This window comes from Mesoplodon mirus (genome assembly GCF_964341445.2).
Source record: "Mesoplodon mirus genome assembly, chromosome: 6".
Taxonomy (NCBI): Eukaryota; Metazoa; Chordata; class Mammalia; order Artiodactyla; family Ziphiidae; genus Mesoplodon; species Mesoplodon mirus.
In genome coordinates, this window is record NC_138982.1 from 140,500,000 (window position 1) to 140,522,991 (window position 22,992).

The 22,992-nt window shown below is 40.4% G+C and overlaps 1 protein-coding gene across 8 annotated transcripts in view; it reads right to left on the bottom strand.

Annotated features, from left to right (window-relative positions):
* The window catches only part of ERG (ETS transcription factor ERG), a 279,810-nt gene that overhangs the window by 94,339 nt on the left and 162,479 nt on the right, over nt 1-22,992 (bottom strand). The window contains exon 1 of one of the 8 annotated variants that reach the window (XM_082626213.1): nt 16,762-16,883. The exons of 6 other annotated variants lie outside the window; for them this stretch is intronic. In XM_082626213.1, the coding sequence (XP_082482339.1) occupies nt 16,762-16,779 (18 nt within the window). In that variant the 5' untranslated portion in view covers nt 16,780-16,883. Of the gene's footprint in view, nt 1-16,133; nt 16,591-16,761; nt 16,884-22,992 lie in introns of those variants that run through there. One more of the 8 variants, XM_082626215.1, reaches the window with a different exon arrangement.

Sequence of the window (22,992 nt, forward strand, 5' to 3'; positions counted from 1 at the left end):
CACAGCAAAGCTGAGTCTCCAGGGTAAACCTCACCCATGCTGGTCTCTGGACCCGCCTCTATTAACAGCATGAGAGAGTGACACGGTAGAGGGTATGTGTCATATCGGGAAGTGTTATGCAACCAGGACAAAATATCCCAGCCTCAGGGTCTTGCTTTCTGAGTTTGCATTCATTTGCTTCACACAGTGCCCCCTCCTGCCATGAGTGGGTAAAAACCTCCTTACCCTCCACAGCAGGAGCTGTGAGAGGAAAGCAAATGGACCAACTCTTGCATCACAGGGATTTAGACCATCTCTGTATTTGCAGCCAAGTTGACGCCAGCAAGGGATTTCACGGGGCCAATTCTCCCAGTCACCCGGCGAGCTTTTTGGTGACTTAGCCTGAGGCAAGTTGGAGATGGGCTACAGTCACTCCAGCTGGCCAACTTTTCATCCCAGAGTGAACATCGGGTGTACTTCAAGTAGACGAGGGCACACACAAACAACATGACTAAAGTCCCTGACTGGTTCTTGACTTAAGTTTGCATTTCTTTCCCCAGAAAATCTTGCAGAGCTTCAACGTCAGTGACAAGATGAAGCTCAATTTTACTTACAGTCAGATTCATTTCATAAGACATAAAAGCAGAATGTTTACGGGCAGTTCATGTTTCTGGTTCCAAATCCTCTATATATATAACCTCGGCAGATATACAGACCAAAGACAAAAAAGAAATCATAGTGCCTGACAGTCACACAGTTTATGACGCCATTTTATGCCTTAGAACAGTGCAGTTTCAACTCGAGGACATTATGAAAAAAGCCACAGGAATCATCTTTTTATAAGATGTAAACAGCACACTCAACCATTAGTCTAGACAGAGCAGGCAGGAGGAGGGTGACTTGCTGCCTACGTCTTCACGTGACTCTGATGAGCTGGTGTGGGCTGCCCTAACCTTGTTACACTTCTTGACATTTACCAAGGAAAATGATGAGATCAGGGAAACCACAACATCAAACTCAGTATCTTGTGAAACTGAAACGGTTGCAGAGTACACACTTTGCCTGACAGTGATTTTTGTTTTGATCATCATACTGGATTGAACGATGGGATGGTTGACATCCATGTTGTGCAGTTGTATGTTTTTTTCAATGAAACTAACTGCATTACACTTTCCAATATGGTACTGACACCCGAGTGATTTCTACCTAAGCATGAATGTAAGAATCCCAGCATCAGCACTTCAGTCATTAGGCTTTACCAATGAGTAGAGCCTTGCTCTTCTAATGGGCAAGAAACGCACAGAAGAGAAGATCCACCTTGAAACCTACTTTGTCTCCTCCCTACCTGAAGAGCAGCCCCCAAGCCCACCTGGAACCTCAGAATGTGACCTTGTTTGGAAATAGGGTCTTTGCAGATGTAATTAAGGTAAGGATTGAGATGAGATTGGATTAGATTTAGTACAGACCCTAAATCCAAGGAGAGCATCCTTATAAGAGACCAAAAAGGACAGACAGAGACTCAGAGAGGAAGGTGATGTGAAGACAGAGGCAGAGATGGAAGTGATGATGCAGCTACAGCCCCAGGAAGGTAAGGATTATAGGAAAACACCTGGAGCTGGGAGAGAGGCATGGAATGGATTCTCTTTCAGAACCTCCAGAACCATCCCTGTTGACACCTTGATTTTGGACTTCAGGCCTCCTAAACTCTGAGAGAATAAATTTCTGATGTTTTAAGCCCCCAGGTTGTGGTTATTTTCACAGGAGTCCTAGGATACTAATATACTACCTGGAGATGCTCTTTTTAACGGTTTACCGTCTCAGGGCATTATATGGCCCACTAGTTGCCTTATGGAGTTAGTACAGTTTCCAAAAGTGCTTGAAGGTAACTCCCAGATTACAGCAACCAGATAGCCTGAATTTTTAAGAACAATACTAACTTCACAAAGCTTTTCATGTAAACTCCTTTGTCTGACCATGCCCTGATTTTTCTGCTTAGGAAAATGTGTCTCTTGTACCCACTGGGGGAAAAATGTCTGGTTCACCTTCTAATGAATGTCACGATCAGGAGGGAAGGTGTTTTAACAAACATCTTTAAATCTCCCAACATTTGTTTGAAAAGACTGTTAGAAGTTTAAAAAAAAAAAACAGCCAATGGAAATTAAAACCTAATTTTTTAGTATATTTTTCCAGCTAACATATGTGGGCAAATTTTTCAAATTATGATTGCTATATATATATATATATATATATATATATATATATATATATATATATATATATGGAATCCAATTTTATCACCTGGCTTAGATAAGTTGGTTGTTAATTGCTATTAAAGTTAATTTTTCTCATAAAGAAGATTATCTTGCAACTGAATACAAAGAACTTAGCTATTTATGAAAATGTTCTCCCATATATACATGTATATATATATATGAAGCAATCATAATTTGAAGTATATGAAGTATAGTGATTTACGATGTTGTGTTAGTTTCAGGTATACAGCAAAGTGATCAGTTATACATATATCTATTCTTTTTCAGATTCTTTTCCATTATAGGTTATTACAAGATATTAAATATAGTTCCCTATGCTGTACTGTAGGTCCTTGCTGTTTATTTTATATACAGTAATGTGTATTTGTTCATCCCAAACTCCCAATTTATCCCTCCCCACTGCTTCATGTATATTCTTTCCCTAACAAAATCCTAGTGCTCTTAGGAGTTCCTTTCAATTATCCTAAAGAAAATTAAGAATTTCCTGACCCAAAGGAAAATTGGGTTGAGAAACACTGGACTCCTCAATGGCCAGTCAAGTTTCTTCCAACATTTTGACTCCCAAATAAAAGTTGTTTCCTTCTCTTCGACTCCTTAAAAACTAGATCACAGTGTTTGTTAGGAGAGGGACAAAGTCAGACCTCTTCTAATGACATACACTGCCAAAGACATGGTTCCCTCAGGGAAAGATTTTGGTACCCATTTATTGTTGTGTTCATTCATTCAGCAAATATTTCTGAGTCAACACTTTATGTGCTAGGCACTGAAGAAACAACAGTGAGACAAATATTTGAATTATTAGATTGGAAAATTATTAGATTGGAAATTCATTTTAGAACTCTTACCAAGATAACCAAATTCTGTAGGTTTTATGAAAGATCACATTTTCCCTGGCTTATATATAATACTTTGACCATAAAGCTCATTAAGTTAATAATATGTTTGCTAAATTTGAAATTTCAGTAGGGAATCCAATTTTACTACCTGGCTTAGATAAGCTGGTTGTTAATTGCTATTAATCTTTCTCATAAAGCAGATTATCTTGCAAGTAAATACAAAAGAACTTAGCTATTCATGAAAATGTTGTCCCACATCATATCCATTGCAGATGTTAACTATATAATAATTATAGTACTGGAGAGCTGCCTGATTCACCAATGAGCACGGAAACCCTCAGTGTGAACCAGTACACTGGATCTCAGCACATGTGTTTAAGGGATCAAGTTACAGCTTCACTGACATTTCTAAGGAGTGACTGCAGTTAACAAAAGAAGAAAATCAAACGGTGCCCATCATAATCTATTAAACACAACTTTTCATGACTTTGTGCCCAGGAGGACTTTTTGCATAGTGGATTGTTAACAGCTGAACATTTAGATAAGCCAATGCAAACCTTGGAGAAACACTGGTAGGTGTTGCCCCTCAGTAAAAGCAAAATTGCTGCTTGGTTTTGCCTCATCCAAACAAGTGTCATGTAACAAAATTCAGGCTCTGAGAACTGTATTTCTGCTTTTAGTTTTCACATGGAAACATCTCCAACCACGGGCCGGCACAGACACATGCGTTTACCGGGCACATGCTCACAAATGTGCAAAACCCCATTAGGTTCTGGGAAGCCCCACGATCATCAAACCTTCCCAAGCCCAGGCAGGTTCTTTAAGATAACACACACTTATGTCTAACAACTCGCATTCAAACTGGACACAGGGGCACGTGAGACATTGGTCCCAAGACGTAGGAATAATTCTGTCTTCTGACCAAGAAGTACAACTTCTCTCCTAACCTCGCGCGGGGCGACTTTACGATGCTTTGCATATAAGGAATCAGTCATTGCTCATTGAATTAAATGAATCAATTCTCTATGATGTTATCAGCTCACTTATTAATGCACTCGTTCATGCATTTACCATCCAGGCAGATATTCATGTACTCATTGAACAGACATTATTAAAGGCCTGCTGCTTACCAGGCATGGTCAGCACAGATAAAAGATTACAGGATCCCAGCCATATAACTTAGGGCATAGAGGGCTGGACTTTAACAAGCCATGTTTTGAGAGTTTCCGTTGTTCAGTGAGGTTCCATAGATTCCTAATCATGAACATTGACTGGCAATATGGTAAATCAGTAGACGTCTGCTTGCCTCTAAAGAATGTGTCAGCCAAAGTAGTTGGTTCAAAATAGCACTTGAGGGGCTTCCCTGGTGGCGCAGTGGTTGAGAGTCCGCCTGCCGATGCAGGGGACACGGGTTTGTGCCCCGGTCCGGGAAGATCCCACACGCCGCGGAGCGGCTGGGCCCATGAGCCATGGCCGCTGAGCCTGCGCGTCCGGAGCCTGTGCTCCGCAACGGGAGAGGCCACAACAGTGAGAGGCCCGCATACAGCAAAAAAAAAAAATAGCACTTGACCCCTTCCATGTTAGGACTTCTCCAGAGACCAGCTGTGGCTCCTCACTGCAGGAACACATTCATTCATTCATTCATTCATTCATTCATTCATTGGCACAGGCTGGAGAAAAGGCAAGGAAAGAGACAGTGAGTATCCTGCAGCCCTCCATCTTGGTTTTCTTTTTGGATCCTCAAAACTATTGGATTTCTGGGCTCAAAAAAATGCAGCTGAGTTCAGCTGCTGAATGTTTGGTTAATATGTTGCTTGAACTCCTAAATGGACCCGCAGTGGTGACTCTGCTATATTTATTCTATTATCCTCAAATGAATGGTACGAGAAAGAAACCAATTACATAGAGGGAAACACTTTCATCTCTTTAGAAGAAGCTATAAATATCTAAAGGGTATTGGAGGAATCCATTCAAAAGATGAACAGTAGAAACAAACATACTCAAGAATTGATTACTTCAAACAAAGCAAATAAGATACGACAGTAAACTAAATAATAAGAATGAGACTAGGATGAGTAACCAAAAAGAGCCCAAATTAGTGAGCATTTTTTGCACACACAAACACATTACTGTTCAAGCATGGACATGTATTAAGCTGTTGGATCCTTGAACTGCCACCAACAAGCAAGCGTTATTATCACTACTGAGTCTATTTTACAGATGAGGAAACTGAGGCACAGAAAAGTGAAGTGCCCTGGCAACACTCGTTGGAACAAGGGTCAGCCCTAGGCAGTCTGGTGGTGCTCCAGAATAAGACACTGGGTCCTTAGGAAGGGATATGGGGCCTTCATCTCTAGAGGGGGTCATAAAAGTTCAGCCCTCATTCCTCTTTTCTTCACTATCCTGGAAGAAAGAGGGAATGAAAGAGGACTCCTGAAATGAGTTTAATTTCTCCAATTCTATTATGCTTTTTAAAGAATATATCTGTGTGTATGGAAAACAGACAAAAGAATTAAAAAAGAATCAACTCTTAGCAGACCCCTGATGGTGCAATATCAATTAATTTTTAACTTCCTTTGCTAAATTATTTTCTAAGCTCCTACAATAATTGTTTTGGAAATGGGGGAAAAGAACAAAGTTTTTACTATTATTTTGTTGTTTAAAAAATATCTTATCCGGTGGGTTTATTAAACCTGTATTCAGGTTGAAGAAAACAAAACAGAACAAAACAACCGCCATCCTCAGGCAGGCAGTGGTGATTTTCAGAGAGGATGCCCAAATGAGTCTACCAGCTATAAGGTCCTGCACCAGTACCACACAACCGTGATTCCCATGGCACCGGAACCAGTACAGACTCAGGAGATCAGAGAAGGCATTTTGCAAAAAAGCAGAAGTGGTAGGAGGCAGCATCTGGAAGGAAACATGTAGGGAGATGCCTTGTGGAGTTTCACTAAAAGGTAACAAAACTGCACAAGGAAGGTGGGGGGGGGGCAAGTACAGAGGAAGAAAGATCTTCATTCAAACAGGAGGCTCCTGAGATGTTACCCCTGTCTTCCAACAAGATGAGCAAAAGCATATAAACAAATGGGTCTCCAAAAGAAAACTATCACTTTGGCAGTTTCATGTCAATTCCACCAAAGTACAGTGCCTTGAGTGACTGTGTAAATAAAATCATTGGACTATGTTCCTGTACTAGCACCTTCATGAGACAGTACTACATCTAACCACGTCTGGCAGCTTCTCAGGGTCAGATATAATCTCTGCCTCCCCCTGGACAGCCATCAACATCTACAGAATACACACTGGACGGAGAATCTCTATTGGACACTGTCCTCTTGTCCATTTCAAGGCAAAGCTCACAGGCGCTTTCTGATCATCAAAGAAGGCACTTTAGCATGAAGTGACCCGACAATTAAACAGGGCTCAGTGTTCTGATTATTTCAGGGACCCGTAGGAGACCAGGGTGGAGCTGTAGGTTTCCATGCTTAGAGTAAGTAAACATCACTCTTTGGAGTTTTGCCAGTGCTTGAGCTGAGTGGCTTTCAGGTGCTATTTATTTGTTTAGTTTATTGTTCAGTGTTACTGTTTGTTGACTTGATATATTTTTCCCCCCACAAAGGGGCCAGTCGGTAAGGACATATCCTGTAAGTGGAAAATTGATGATTCCCTATTGTTCAGTGTTTGTGTGTGGTGGTTTTATTTGCTTTGGTTCAAAGGACCTAAACAATGCATTCGCTGGAATTTAACAACTGGTGTAAAATCAGCACAGAGAACAATCTGTGCGCTGAGATTTTTGTACCCAAATCCGGTGATCTCTGCTTGACTAAAGAAAGCAAAATCTAAAATGACCTTTACATCTAAATAACCACAGAAAAGAAAACCACTGACTGAATCTCAAAGAGGCGTATTTTTCAACAAATACAAAAACAGACTCATGCATCATTCTCCATGACTCCAAGGAGGCTAAAGTGCCCATAGGGCACAAGTCTTACTCATGGACATGTCTCATCTAGTTACCCTCCTCTCTGTAAAATCCAACCAGCAGACAAGACCAAGGATGAGAACGAGGGTCTAAAGCCGTTACCTTAGAAACGTCATATTTTCACCTACTTCAAGACAGCGAATTCTGCCAGAAAATCTGTAGCAATAGCCTCATTCCCCTTGGAGGGGAGCGAACACATCACAAACTGTGCATTCGCAAAGGAAGCTTCCATCGGGAGCTCTTCCTGCATTGGTGCGTCTCTGGTCGGGTTGGCTATCTGTGTAGGAAGTGGACGCAGGAAGTATCTGTCTACAAACCCTTTATCCTCAAGGTAATTGCTACAGCAGCATTTTACTGTTTACTAAAGCAGTAAACATGTGATCTAAAAAAAGATGTTTTCCATCTCCAAAGAACAAGGCTTAAAAAAATGTACGTGCGCTTATTTCATAACCAGCTTCTTATCAAAACCGTTGGTAATATGCCTGTGCTTCCAAGAGTGAGTGAGTCAATGGGAACAGCTTTTGGGGTAGCATAGAAGCTTCTCTCTCAGGGATGCCCAAAAAACAAAGCCTGGTTTTCTTTACTGAGATGCTACTCTAGCAAAGTAAATTGTATTTCTCTTCTAAGCTTAACACAGGCTTAACAGAGTCAGGGTCTGTGGCTGAACAGGTAAAGTCAACAAGATTTTCCATGTTAACTCAAACTGGTAGAATGGATAGCCCATAAAATCACTTGTATTGGACCCTGGGCAACATTCATCCTTTTTATGTGGATATAAATATGCTTCTAGCCCTAAGAGTTCACACAAGAAGAAGTTAAAGATAGAACTCCAGAGGAAAAGCTTGTGAGCCTTCACTGTCCCAGGTTTCCTGGGATGACAGGAGTGACTGGGTATCTGTGAGAGGCAGTGCGGGGTGAATGGAAACGGGTCCGAGGAGAACCCTTGAGCACTGGAGATGTTCCGGGGGGGTCCTCTCCATCATTACTGTTGTGTCCTTTATGCTTTTAAAAGCTCGTTGGGTTGTTAACTATTGCAGAGAGGAAGAAAGAGGAGGGAAGGAGCATGAGAGTGATAAGTACAGAGAGAAGCAGAGGGTAGCAAGGCCCCGAATTTCTTCTCCAGGGCCGGCCATGCAGAGGCTCAGGCAGACTCCTCAGCAAGCACCTCTTAGCACTGTCTTAGGTCACCTCCAATACACATAAAGCACTGTGAATAACTGAGAACTCACTGTTCTGTGAGAGTCTTTATTTCTTAATAAAGAGAAAAGAACATGTTAATCAGAGAAAAAAAAAAGAATCAATTCACAACCTGTTGTAGACATTGGGGAAAAAAAAAAAAAAAAACCTTCTATGGATTTCCTGATTTTAGTCCTAGAAGGAAAACTCATTTGACTTGAGTGAATAATAAAATTAACTAACAAGTATTAAGTACCTCTAATGTGCTCCATACAATTCCAACTCGGTTCATCTCCCCAATGCCCTGTGACGTAGAAACTGTGGTTACTGCTTTTTACAGACGGAAGTACCCAGAGATGGTGAGGTGAGGGACCTGTCCAGGGTGAGGTGCCAGGAAGACCATTTCTATTTTCCCGAGAAGGAACTGAGGCCTGGAGAGGTGACTTCACCTGCCGAGGCCCTACAGTATCAACTGCAACCCCAGCCTCTCTCAGGCCGGCCTCCTTCCACTCCCCCTCCCTAGCCTCCACATCTATGCCTCCCTTTCCTTGTGAACAAGATGAGACCAATCCTTTCCCCACAGAGGCTATTTTAAGGATGCCGTGAAAAAACAGAGTCTTCAGGGCCTCCCTGGGCATAAGATAAACACGGCTGGGCTCGCTCTATTTCACCTTCATGCTTCTGATGCTTTGGGGAACATCAGGTAACACCCACGTACAACACAGATCCAAAGGGGACTTTGCAATATAAAACCACATACACTTTTTTTTTTTTTTTAAACTCGGAGCAACATCTTAGGAAATCTACCTCAAATTGAGACACAAACTAATCGTGTTGACAAATTCTCAAGTGTTGTTTCAACAGTTTCCTCTTCCTCAAAGGTGAGCATCACATGCCTATAGCTAACTTTAAAAAATAAAAGTCAACAAGACCCAATGGGATCCAAAGGGAACAAGATGGTAAAGTCCCCATTGGCTGATGATTTCAATTATTGGACTTGGGGGCATGTGGATGGGGGCGATGGGGGGGGAGATTTTCTCTTCAGTGGTGACTCTGTTTGAGTACTTGCTGAATTAAAAAACCCCATCAGTTTGCTCTACTACAATTTTAAAATGGAAAGACAGATGTTAAATCATCAAGGTAGAGTGATTTAAAGGCCACTGTGTTAGATTCAGGAGTGCAAGTTCTTTGCCTATGTTAGAAATGTTCTTTATTTTATGCTCCAGAAATTGACGTGCATTGTCTTGAACAAAAGCATTTGAAGTAACAGCCCTGATGTTAATGTTATGATTGGATTATGATGTGGCTTTAAAAATAAATAATTTTGCTTGGCCTTGGCATTTCTTTTCTAAATGTCTCGGCACTTATCTGTGCCTAACAGCAGATGACCGTTCTTCCCAGAGCCTAATTCCGTGAACACCCCTGCGGAAAGACTTGGTAAGGCCTGATGGAAAACTCAGAGACGTGGGCAAGGAAGTTGATACTTGGGGTGAGGAAACTGAAATCAGCAGCTGATCTGGAATCTGCAACCACGGGTCCCTTCGATATTGCCAAATATGGAAAGAATTCTTGGCACCAAGCAAATGGAGAATGGGGTGCTAGAGTTTTAGCTGTTCAGTTTTCTAGTGCTTTATCTTAATTAGCCAGTGAGAGCATAACAATTGTTGGCTGTGGGGTTTTTCACACAAGAGTGGTAACATAAGTTAGCCAATTATAATAATTTTCATTATTTAATGTATCCCTATATCATTTAATACACCGTGTTTTTTTTTTCCTGCACAGTAATTTATTATTTGGAGCTAAGGCAAATAGCAGGGATAAAAAGATCAGATGATGATAAATTGAGGGGAAACAGATTTGTGTGCCTTGAGCAAGCTTCCTACCCTCTCTAATCCTCTATCCTTATCTGGACAAAAAGCACCAGGATGCAGGCTGTGGTGAGCATCTCATGAGATAACGTGAGTCTGGCCTGGAATAAGCCATTACAAGGATGATATTAATTTGGATTATGGATTCAAGCTACAAGATCTACCTTTTAAAAACGTTTTTCTCTATGATCTTTTCAACAGCAATTTAATTCTATGTAGTTCATTTGTATTTAAACTAGGAGAGATATCTCTAAAGAAATACATCTATTTAAAATCTGCAGTAATGATTGCAGATTTTATTAATATCTTAACTTTCTCTTGATGACCTTAAAGGATTTTAATCAAAATTTATTTTTCAACAACTATTTATTGAACCCCTATGCTTTGCCAGGCTCTGTCAGGGACACAAAAGAGATGGACAGACTATCACAAAAAAACAGGTTCTATTGTTTACATAGGCAGACAAAAAGTAGAGTCACACAAACACAAGCAAAGCTGGGAGCATGTGTCGCCAAGAGAGAAAACAGAGCAGGAGGGAGTGGACAAAATGAGGCATGTTCTTAAACTTTATAAAACGTGCCTCAGCCAAGTTCAATAGGGGAAATATGTGGGAAATAAGTGCTCAAACAGGGAATGAAAACGTGAATAAGAAAAAGATCCAGAGGTCACAGTGGCCACTAGTTGAAATAGGTTCACAGCAAAAAAAAAAAAAAAGTGGAATGAAACACTATAATTACGGAAATACAAATAAAAATGAGATTCCATTTTTGCCTGTCACAATGGCAAAGATTCAAAGAGTGAAATATTCAGAGTTGTTATGAGTACAGTGGAACTGGCCTTATCTATGGCTACAAGTGGGAACTGGTACAACCCTTCTAGAGAGTAAAGTGGTCATTTTTTTTTTAAACTGGCAAATGCTTAAATTTAGCAGAGACTTTAAAAATATGTACACCCATTGGTCCAATGATTCCTCTTCTAAGCACTAACACTAATAAAATATATTTTTAAAAAAGTACATAAAGGGTACATTGCAATGTAATTGGTGAAAAACTGAAAGCAATATTATTTCCTACAATAGGATATTGGTTATATAAATCATAATACTTATTTTAAATGGAATATAATTAAGCATTAAAATTCTGCTTATTAAAAAATTGTAGTGACATGGGGAAATGTTTGTAAAACAGTGTTAACTGAGGTGAGCAGGACAGTCAGGGAGACAGAAGAACAGACAGAAACACACAGTAGGAAGACACACACCAAACGCTGGTAATTTTCTCTGACTGGTTGGGACTGGGAACAATTTATATTGACTCTGTAATGATTTCTTTTTTCATTTTCTCTACAGTGAGAATGTTTTATTACTGTAATTTGTACAAAATAACAAGATGCGTTTTTCAAAATTAATGAGAATACAGGACAGTGGAGGATTCCAGTAACCCTGTTCCTGCCCTAATCAGAAGCAAGAGGCACTGCAGGCCTCCGCCCTCCTTCAGCAACGAAGCAAACAGCCTCCGTCCTCAGAACAGGACTAAACCAACCCTCTGATCACCCATGCCTTGAGAGACCCCCTGGACACTCCGCCTGCCCAGGTGTTTGGTCCCTGCCCTGCTATACCCTTCTCCAGGGACCCCTACGAGCTCCTTGCCCCTCAGCTCTCCAGGCTCCCGCGTGCCCTGCCCTGGCTGGGAGGCCGCAGTAGTGACCTGTTATTCTCCCTGTCTCTTCAAAAGCGTTAGCACAGAGTCTGTGCGCCTCTGGGCTTCACAGTCGAAGCCGGGTAATGGAACACATCGAGAGAATTCAGAGCAGGGCCAGAAAGACAGTGCAATTTACCAGCAAAAGTCAGATGGACTTGGATTGTCTGATGGCATCTGCCATTTATTGAGCACCTACTAAAGGCTCTCCCACCCTGGACTTGCATCGGGATGGTCATTATGATCCCACCTATAAGTGAGGAAACGGAGCTCAGACAGGTTAGGGCCCTTGCCCAGGGTCACGTGACTAGGAAGGGTTCAAATGCAGGTGTGTCCGTGGCCACATAACATAAGTAAAGAAATCTCAGAGGTGACGGGGGGGACAAAGTCCCCTGAGGAGAGAAGAGCCGTCCTCCATCCTGTGGGGACAAAAGGAGGGGATGGGTCCCCTGCTGCATTTGAGGCGTTCCCTAAGCCCTAGGAAAAAATCCCGCTTGAGCAGATGTGCCACCACCATTGGAAAGGCCTGGAGACTGCCTCTGTCAAACCCCCTTCTCGCAAGATTTTACACTGCAGAGAAACTCTCTGGTCCTGGCTTTCCGACGGCCTCTGTATTGTGATTCTCTTCTGCGTCAGCTGTTAAATCTGCTAGGGTATTGGGATGCCAAAGCGGAATGTTCTGCTTTGGGTCTCCCCTCCCACAGAGGGAACCTTATTCTGAAATTCTAAACACAGAAGTAATATTTTCCTGAAAGCATAAGGAACGATTGTTTCATTAATTTATTTTATTTCTACGTATGGTTTTTCAAGAGACATCGACAAGCATATGTATGTGTCGGGGTGGAGGAGACATTTAAGCAAAGATCTGTTTTGTAAAAAAAAAAAAAAAATTTAATGAAATAATCACTTTAAAGAAAATATAGATAATTAAAAAACAGTTCAGACTTCCAGAACATTCTCTGAGAGTATTGCAGTCCTCCATAAGTATATTTCATGGGAAGAATGATCCACAAATTCTATCCTTTCCAATTCTCCTTTTCCATGGCCACTGAGGCAGCGTGCCCAGCCTCAGAGAGAGCTGTAGGGGAAAGAGTGCTGTGTCCCGTCCAGAGGGGGCAAACTGTGTCCAGAGCCACCCACGGATGCAAGCAGCAAGTCATTTTAAGATAACGGCCCATAATTCCACCTTTAGGCCAGTGTTCTAGAAACATGACATTCACATAGTGGTGCAACAGTACTTTCCGTTTTCTATTCCTTCCACTGTCACAGAGTCCTCTAAAGTAACAAGGGATGAAACAACTCAAATTCCACTTGAGCCAATGAGTTGTTGAAACTTCATATGCCCTAGAGCTATTAAACTCATTCATCACATCCCTTAAAATCCTATATATGAAGGAGATGAACTTCCTTCATATAAACCTGAGCTTTTAATTTTAAACAAGTTTGCTTCACACATGATAGCAAATATTCAGCACGAGCCTGCTATGTGCAAGCCATGAAATACGTAAAAGATGTTTCATGTTTTTAAATTAACGTTTTTTCTTTTTTGACTGAAGTATAGTTGATGTACGATATTATATAAGTTACAGGTGTACAATATAGTGATTCCCAATTTTTAAAGGTTCTACTCCATTTCTAGTTATTATAAAATATTGGCTATAATCCCTGTGTTGCACAATATATACTTGCAGCTTATTTTATATATGATGGCTTGTCCTCTTCATCCCCCACCCCTGCGTTACCCCTCCTCCCTTCCCCCTCCCCCCGTGTAACCACAAGTTTATTCTCCACGTCTCTGAGTCTGCTTCTTTTTCTTATTTGTTGTATTTTTTAGATTCCACCTATACGTTATATCATGGTGATCATCAAAACCCTCCAACCTCTGTCAAATCAAAGAAAGGAACTTCTTCAAACAGCTCATTGAAACCGTAATCGTGTTCTCCCTCAGCAAGCCCTGTTAGTAACTTTCCATCCCCTGTTTGATTCTAAGATGCTCTCCACTCAGGCTGCTGTTTGCAGCTTGCTCTCTCCTGGTCTTCCAGGGCCAGATCTGTGATAAAGGAAAATGCCCACAATCCCATCTTAAAGACTAAGGACCTTTAAACTCTAGGATCAGGGGCTGTAACCTGGGCTTCAGGGACCACCCAAGGAGTCCAAGGACAGAACTGGATTTCAATAGTATTAGCTTCCGTTGTCACTCTATGTATTGCCTTTCCTGCATTTCCAAAGCATTAATCTGAGAAGGGACTGCAGGCTTCATTAGACTTCCCGATTGACCCAAGGCATAACAAAGGATCAGGGAAGGCTTTGGGAGATTGGATATAAAAATCCTAACCGAAGCAAAATCAATTCCAAGGCTAACAGCTGGCTGCTTGGAGTCTGTAAGTGAAGGCAGCACTGTTTTGTGCAGAAGGAAGGGAGGGTGTGTAAAGCACCCCCCCCCAAGTATCATCAGGTGGCCCCAGAAGCAGTGGAAGCACCAAAACTGATTCGTGAATTACATATGGGAACATCACTTTTGATGCTCACGTTTTTATTAGAACTCTTAATCTGATCTTAAAATCCACGGCCCTTTAAGGGTAAACCAACCGACATACTCACATAAACTCATAAAATTCCTTTACTTCTTCCCATGGAAACACTCTGTTACCATTTCCAGAATACCAAGGGAAAATGATGGTGAGAATCATAAAGACAGGATAAAAACACAGAGCTTTTCATAGTGCCTCATAGGGTCTTATAGATATTCACGCCCCCCAAAAAAAAAAATCCACTGAGATGCAGAGACCAACTTAACAGATTCTGTGCATCTGATGCTTGATGGACCAATTGATTTATTTACTGAAACAACAAAAAACAGTGTGCGTTTGAGACTGGAAATTGCCCGTATGACAGACTGTTTCCTAATTCCAACAGACAGCCGTAATTTTCCCTATGCTAATTTGAGCTTTGCACTAACATAATTAAAACGGCAGTCAACAGACTCAGGCCTCCTTTTTTCCACTCTATAAACAAGTCTGTAAAGTCATCTCATTACTTTACCCAGGAAGCCTAGCAGAACATTTCTTAAAGGAAGTTACCTATAAAGAGGGGCTATTTTATTTTAACAGAGGATTAAAAAGAGTCCACTTGAAGTCATTTTGAAAGTTCACTTAAGCTATATATGATATACAGATAATGCAGTGTAATCAGATGTTAAAGTAAGCATAGTATCCTGGGTAAGTGGAAACTGTTTCCCAAAATTCATCCTGAAAAACTCAAAACGTTCAAGCTTCAAAAATATCTTCATCTTTTCAGAAACGTATACTTTAAATAACAGTATGACACATTTGTATTATATGCAAAACATACCCCACACCCTAAAGGATTGTCTGTTATTTCAATGTCCTTTAATACACTGATTTTTTTAAACATACACACACACACACACATGCACACACACACACACACAATTGAACCCAAGCTATTCAAAACTTACAAAGAACATTAGATTCAACTGCTATGAAATATGGACACAAGTAAGGGTAAAAATAAGAATTAAGAGGGCAGCATTTGGGGTTATAAAATCAAATAATTTCTACTCATATAGCTCAAAGCAGAGTACATCAAACCCTCAATTTTAAAATTCCTTTCTACACAGTTATACTTCAGCAGACTTCAATCCTTGAAGCCAAAGAAAGAAAAATCTCTGTAAGATTAAAATCTTTGATACATGATTTTTTATATGTATTATTGAACATACCTTGAAAACCAAAACCTATCTTGAGAAATAGAAACTGAATAGAACTTCTGAAACACAGTTTATGCAACGGGTATTAATTAAATCCTCTCACACAAACATTTCAAATTCCAAATCAAAGAGGCTTTTAAAAATTGTCCTGGCCTAATTCTGGGGAAACTTCCATATTCATGAGCTTTCAGATCAACTAAAACCCTTGATGAAAACACAACCAAATGCTTCTCACCTACATGCAGCCAAACTAAAGACATGCAACCAATAAAACTTGCTTTTTCCTCCTTTCAGTATCTGTTTTTGCTCCTGACTTCTTCTCATTTCTAGAAATGTCACCAAGGCGTGCTGGCCTTGAAATTGTAACAGACCACTTCATGGGCTCTATGCCGCCAACTTGCACTAACCATCAAACTGGCTTCAGTTCCAGGAATCAGGCTACATTCACGTTTCTACCTCTGTGCATTCACCTCCACCTTAATCTCTCTCTATTTGCAAGAAAAACAAAACATCAGACCACACACCCCAGAGCAAAGAGAACCAACCCGCAATTCCCACAAAGCAACCATCACGGAGAAGAAAGTCTACTCACAGTGCACCGAGGAGTAGGTACTTTATTAAAGATAAATACATAACCGAACAAACTGAATTACCACCATTTGAATTATGAGAACGCTCTGTTCTCAGCCTGAAGGTTCCAAAAAATCAAGTCAACATTGGCATGTCCCATGACTGACAGCCACTTGCCAGGCATCTCTTCATTTCCACAGGGACCGGCTGGCACCCCTGATGGTAAGGAGGCCTTCAAGAACATCCAAAATTTCAACATTTCCAAGCCCATCTTTTTTCTCCGACCCTGCCCTCCAAACTCTCCAAGTCCATTGCTTTCCAGCGGATACACATCCAGGCACCGCTAGAGATAGTTAAAGAATATGAAAATTCGGACGTGCTCTGCAAAGCTTTTGCAAAAAGTCATCCACAGCCCTCAACCGTGAATTTAGAAACCCCAATTTTTTTCTGAGTTTGAAGTTTTTAAGCCTTGCGGATGGTTGGAGTAGGAAAAAGGAAATTTACTAGGCAGTGCAAAGGAAATCTTGTTGTCCTCTATTGTGGCAGCGGGGGTGTTGCCCAATGCTAACTTATCTGCGTTGATAAAGGAAACCAAAGAAAAGAGTAACAAGCACAAGATTTGGTCAAATGAAAAGGAACCCTCTCCTTACCTTAATAGTGCTGGCCATAATGCAATCAAGTTTATTGATCGTTAATAAATGTTAATAATAATTATTGCTTCTCTCTGACCAGAAAGTAGTTTTGATGAGGTTGTTTAGAGCGGATGAGATTGTGCTAAGTCTGGGAAATGAAGTCAGTCAATGGCAGGAAGAGGTTTCTATTGGTCCTGGCCGCCCAGCCCGAAGAAACAGGATATTTGGGAGAGGAGAGATAAGAGACCCTGAAAACAATGTTGTTTTTCTTGATGATATGCAGCCAGGAGATTTTTTTTTTCAATTAAAAAAAAAAAAAGACATCAATTGCCTGGGCCTGGGATGACCACAGCAGGTGTGACCCAGTGTGCCGCCGTGTGACACGCCGCCCCGGGCAGGATGCAGATGTGGCGGGACTGCGAGCGGCTTCACGTGGGCGGCGAGCTCCTCAAGGCCCCTGGGTGTGGACAGGACTCCTGGGCCTCTGCCTCTCCGGATCTGCCACACGCCTGGGTCGCGGGGCCTAAGGCCCCTACCCACTCCCTGCTCCATTCTCTTCAAAGAGAACTGTGCAGGTAGCACTTATTTCATGTGAATAGGCGAGGATGTTTAATAATAGCCATTCACCTGCTGATTTTTAACAACCTCCACTGGTTCAGCATCTCGAGTGAATGTTCCAGAACAGTTTCATTTTCTCCTTCCAAACATAAGTAATTGCTATCGGCTCCACGATAAAGTAGTTGAAAATGCAAAGACTCTAGAATGAAAGTAGCTAAGGGAAATAAAGAGGAAAATAAACCTGTCAAATCCTCATTTTCAAATATTTATTTAAAATCCAAAGCACTTAAAGGACTACGAATGCTTTATAATGGCAGCAAGCTGGCCCCCTCTGACAAACGTCCAGGTTGCAGACAACAGACCCCAGTAGAACTCTTGGCCACGCAGAGATGCCACGTCCTCATTAAGTGTTTTAAAATCTGAGCTGTAAGTTCAGGGCCACACGTCTGTTTTCCACTCAGAGGAAATACGGCTAATGTAGGCCTGAACATTCCTTAGAGGATTTCAGGCCTTTTAATTACTCATTTTCAGGAAATTACTTGTTCTCTGGAAGAAACAACATTTTGCTTTGAATCTAGCTACACGAAAGTTGGGCCAGTAAAGAGGTGTGGTCTCCATAGGGGACCCGCAGAACACAATAGACCAAACCCTGAGTCATCCAGCAGCTCTTGGTTTCAGAGGCAGACAGTCAGTGAATTGATTTCACTCAGACTTAGGCCTGTCTACATCAGAGCTCTAGAAATGAGCCCAAGTTTCTATATCTTTCACTGATCCCAAGATTTCCCCTTACGATAGGTGAAGGAGAAGGGAAGATGAGGAGAAGGAAGGAGAGGAAGGAGAGGAGAAGGAGAAAAGAAAGAGAGAGAGAGAGAGAGGGAGGTGGGGGGAGAGAGGAAAGAAAGAGAGAAAGAAAGAAAGAAAAGAGGAAAGGAAACGAAGAAAAAGAAATGGGGAAAAAGGAAAACGAAAGAAAGAGAAACTATAAGAAATCTCATGTAAAAATCAGAACCTGACAAATTCTCAGCATCTACATTTTGAGGAGATGTTGATTTCCGCTCTTTTCATCTCCAAACAATAAATGAGATGGCAGGCTGATTCAAATTGTGTTTCCCCTAAAATTTCAAAGTACTGAGTTGTTTGATCTGGGCAGCTTCCACTAAGATTCAGGAGTGCTGGGAAAAACCCTCTTTCAGCTCCACTGAGATTCCTTAGTTTTTACTCTCCTAAGAAGCATCAATTTCAAATGTGAACTGTAGTACCCTAAATGGCAGTGTTCTATTATGAATTTCCCAAAGAGCAGCCTTAAGTAGGGTGACCCCTTGCTAAAAAAAATAGCCATGGAAGAAAGTTCTGTGCGGTCCCATCTCACCGCTGCCGCCTGGTTTCTGACACAGCCCTTGTCCTCTGCAGCAGGAAAGCATCAACAATTTTATGGAGATCTGATTCTTCGTTGAGGGTCTGCCCTGAACTCCTTGGTTCTTGTCTAATTCAAATCAGTGAACAGTAACATTTTTTTAACTCTTTATTTAGAAATAACATCAAACTTCAAACACCATATGATATCACTTATATGTGGAATATAAAATAAGACACACCAATAAAATTTTTTTTAAAAAGCTCATTTTAATTAAAAAAAAGAGAAAGCAATAAAACAAAATAAAATACGATACAAATGAACATATCTACGAAACAGAAACAGACTCACAGACATAGAGAACAGACTTGTGGTTGCCAAGGGGGAAGGGTGTGGGAGAGGGAAGGACTGGGAGTTTGGGATTAGCAGATGCAAACTAGTATATATAGGATAATAGTCCTACTGTAGAGCACAGGGAACTATATTCAATATCCTGTGATAAACCATAATGGAAAAGAATATGAAAAATAATATATATATGTATAACTGAGTCACTTTGCTATACAGCAGAAATTAACACAACATTGTAAATCAACTATACTTCAATAAAATAAAAAAGAAAACAGAAAGAATGAAACTTATAGAAAAGTTACAAGATAATACAAAGAACTCCTAATATCCTTCACCAGTTCCTCCAACTTTGGTAATTTACATCATTTGCTTTGCTCTTTCTCTCTCTCTCTCTCTCTCTCTCTCTCTCTGTCTCTCTTACTTATGTCTAATGCATATATCTGTATATACACCCATATTTTATTCTTTAATAAAATTTTGTTAGACTAGTGTACTTCCTTGGAACTTACAAACAGAAAACTCTATGCTACTCTTTGATTTATTTCCTGAAGATTCTATCCATAAGTTTCATTGTGTCTAATTCTGAAAATGCATATAACACAAAGTGATGTAATAAAAATCCAGTTTTGAGATAATGAGTTGTAAACCCAGTTACAAAATTTAAAAGGCAAATCTTCCTCATTTCTAATGACAAATGCTGACTGATGTCTATCATCTTCCAAGAGAATTATTCCTAATGTCTAGAATGGCATAATAGCATCCCAGTTCAGTATTCTCTGACTATTTAATGCAAAGTTCTAAAAAAACAAATAACTTCAATTGGCTATTGACAGCATAAGGCATATCTATTAATTAGCATATATTTAGTAATGCAGAAGTCATTTCCCAAACATCATTCTGGGGGAAATCATCTGAAGATATAGGTATCACTCTATGCTCCCGTCACCCACACCCAAGCCTCTGCCATTAAACGGCCTCAGCACCAGATCACTCAGCAGCCTAAGGACCGGGCTGCCCTTCCAACGAGACACCACCCGTCCTTGGGGGAAGCCACCCTCAGGTCACTATGCAGACCCATTTCGGGGCAACTGCAGGTAGCCTCCACCTGCGTCATCCTGCCATCAATCTGTCAAGACAGGGTCCTTTTCCACCCTCCTTGGAACTCAGTAAGCACCATGCTGGAACAGTGTGGCACCCCCAGCATATGTGTGAATAAACTGCACATTTCCATTCTGTACTTATCCATCATGGACCCATGACCCATGAATTTACCAAAGCCCTTCAAAAGCCTGTTCATATCTTACTCCAAATGAAAAAGGAAAGAGTGTAAAATAGACTCTACCATTACCATAACTATAAAAGGAGCACTGTCATTTATTTATCCTAAAACCACAACTTCCCATTTTCTGAAGTCAACAAATTCTCATCCTTCTTCTCCTACTAACTTCTCTACGTGGGATCTACAGAGGAAGGTCAAGGGTTGAGAACACTTTTGGGTGAAGGTAACATAGTTCTAAAAATCATATATGAGCGTAGCAAAGAGATAATGAGCCAGAATCTTAATTGGAGACACAACACAAGATTCACTCATGATTGACTGATTGACCCCTGTATTCAACATCCATACGATGACATACTTATCATCACTGAAAATACTGCAGGAAAATGATGTAGTAGATGAATACTTAGTGATATGGAAAATTACGGTACGATGTCTGGTAAGTTAAAAATGAGGTTATAAAGGAGAATTATATCACAGACTCATTTTGTTAAAAATAAAAAGGCAAAATAGAAATATTAGTCAGCTACCCACTACAATAATAATAGTAGAGAATTGTTTTGTTTTTCCCCCTTTCCCCTTTGGTTCATCTATATTTCCAAAACAGTTATAATAACTTCAATAAAAATAAATAAATAGTAAAATAGAATGAAATTTACTCACCTATGCTACAAAATATGTAGAACATATTGCTTCATACGTTCAGCAAGCCAATATTATGAAAAAAAGTGGGGAAGAGGGGAAGAGAGTTCTAGATTCAATGGAACTTAAGAAACCCAAAGCCCAAATGCAAATGATGGTCTACAAGTAGATACTGACATGAACAAATTAGAAGTCAAAGGCTTTTCCAGGGATGCTAGAGAACTCTGAATATATAATGATTGTGACATCATATTATAGATTTATTGTTAACTATTCATAGCTTTAAGAATACTTGGTAGGAAAACGTCCTTACTACTTAGAGCTGCGTTCCAAAGTATTGAAGATGAAAAGGTAATAATTTCTGTAATTTATTTGAAAGAATTCATGAAAAATAACATAATGCAAATATGACAAAATTGTACAATTGTCCAATCTCAATCATAACTTACATGAGTGTTCACTGTATTATTTGCACTCCTTTGAGTTCTAAATTTTTTATAATATAGTGTTAAATAAAAGTTTCTCATAGATGTCTTCCTTTAAAAAAGTTACAATAAACATGTTACATTGTAATGAAAAAGTTATATAAGCAACATGCAATGTTCTATTTTTTTCTAAATATCTGTATAACGTGCAGCACACAATACCTATTTGTCAAACTCTATATGTGTGTGTACCAAAATGCACATTCTTTTATAAACATCTACAAGAAGAGAGTAGCTCTTTTTGATTAATTTCATTAAGGAAACCCTGCAGACACTCCTGTGCTTTGTAATGGTCACCTCCCCAGCATTAGTCCCTCCAGTCAATGCGTGCCTTTTCCATGCCCACTCAGCGCTCTGGTGGGCACTAGGAAGCAAAGATGACAGGACTCTGTCCAGGCCCTGGGGGTCTCAGCATTCAGGAAGCCTCTGCTCGGCAACTCAAATTCCGCATACATAAAACTGCAGAGCGTGGGACCAATCCGTGAACTGCAGACTCTTTACGGGCAAAACAATAGGATAAAAGTGCTGTATATTTATTGTCCCTAGGATGATACGTGAATCTTAAAATGTGTAATGTTTGGATTTTTCAAGAGAGCCCGGCAAGAAGGATGTCCCAAGGGTTTTTGGCAGGGACACGCCTGAGATTGTAGATAAGGATCGAGCATCTGGAGCTGTCCCCACAATGGAAAACTCCATCACTCAGTGGAACTTTTCTGTCTCTATCAATTGGAGGATTTGCCTGAGAACACAGGGAGCACAAGGCACTCTTAGCCGCCAAGGTCACCCATCTTATACTGGCTAAGGACCATTTTTCTATTCAAAGCAGACTTCATGAGGACAGTTTCACTCCATTGGGTAAGACTCTGTGTGTGTGTGGCATACCCTCCAGCCGCTCATGAAGAAATCATCCAATTACAATTTAAATAACTATTGTTTCAACACTTTCTCTAAGTGGTTAATATATTCTTCAGCGTCTTGGTGCATTTGAACTAATCTAAACCAAGGAAATTGTTATCACACACTAAATCCTCAACTTCTCAACACCAAGTTGCTTAATTTGGAAGCATGTGTCAAGTTCAGTTCTATAGGCTCAGATGGAGCAATGATTTCAGTGCAGGCGATTTCATAAGCATCACCTATATCCTCACATTTTGCCAACTTTGCCTCTTACCCAATGGTTCTAAAAATGCGGGAGTATTAAAACCCATAACAGGAACCCTAAGTATGTCAACTTAATACTCGTGGCTGAAAAAAAAATTTTTTTTAATTAAAAAGCAAAAACAAAAGAAACAAGAGTACTTATTTTGACACACTAATTTAATATAAAGGAACATTTAAATTTCCTTTTTCAAAGATCATGTTTCTGTATATAATTTTGTGAACCATTAAGTGCATTTCAAGGTCTTCATCCATCTAACTGGGGCATAAATTAGTATAAATGTTATAGTCATCAGACTGCCACTGGTTCACCACAGGACAGTCTAGCACCCATGTCACATAACTGGAAGGCACACAAAGGCACATGGCCCTCTGCCTAAAGGCTGTCCTGTTCCTCTGCCCGCTACTCAGATCTAGGGTTC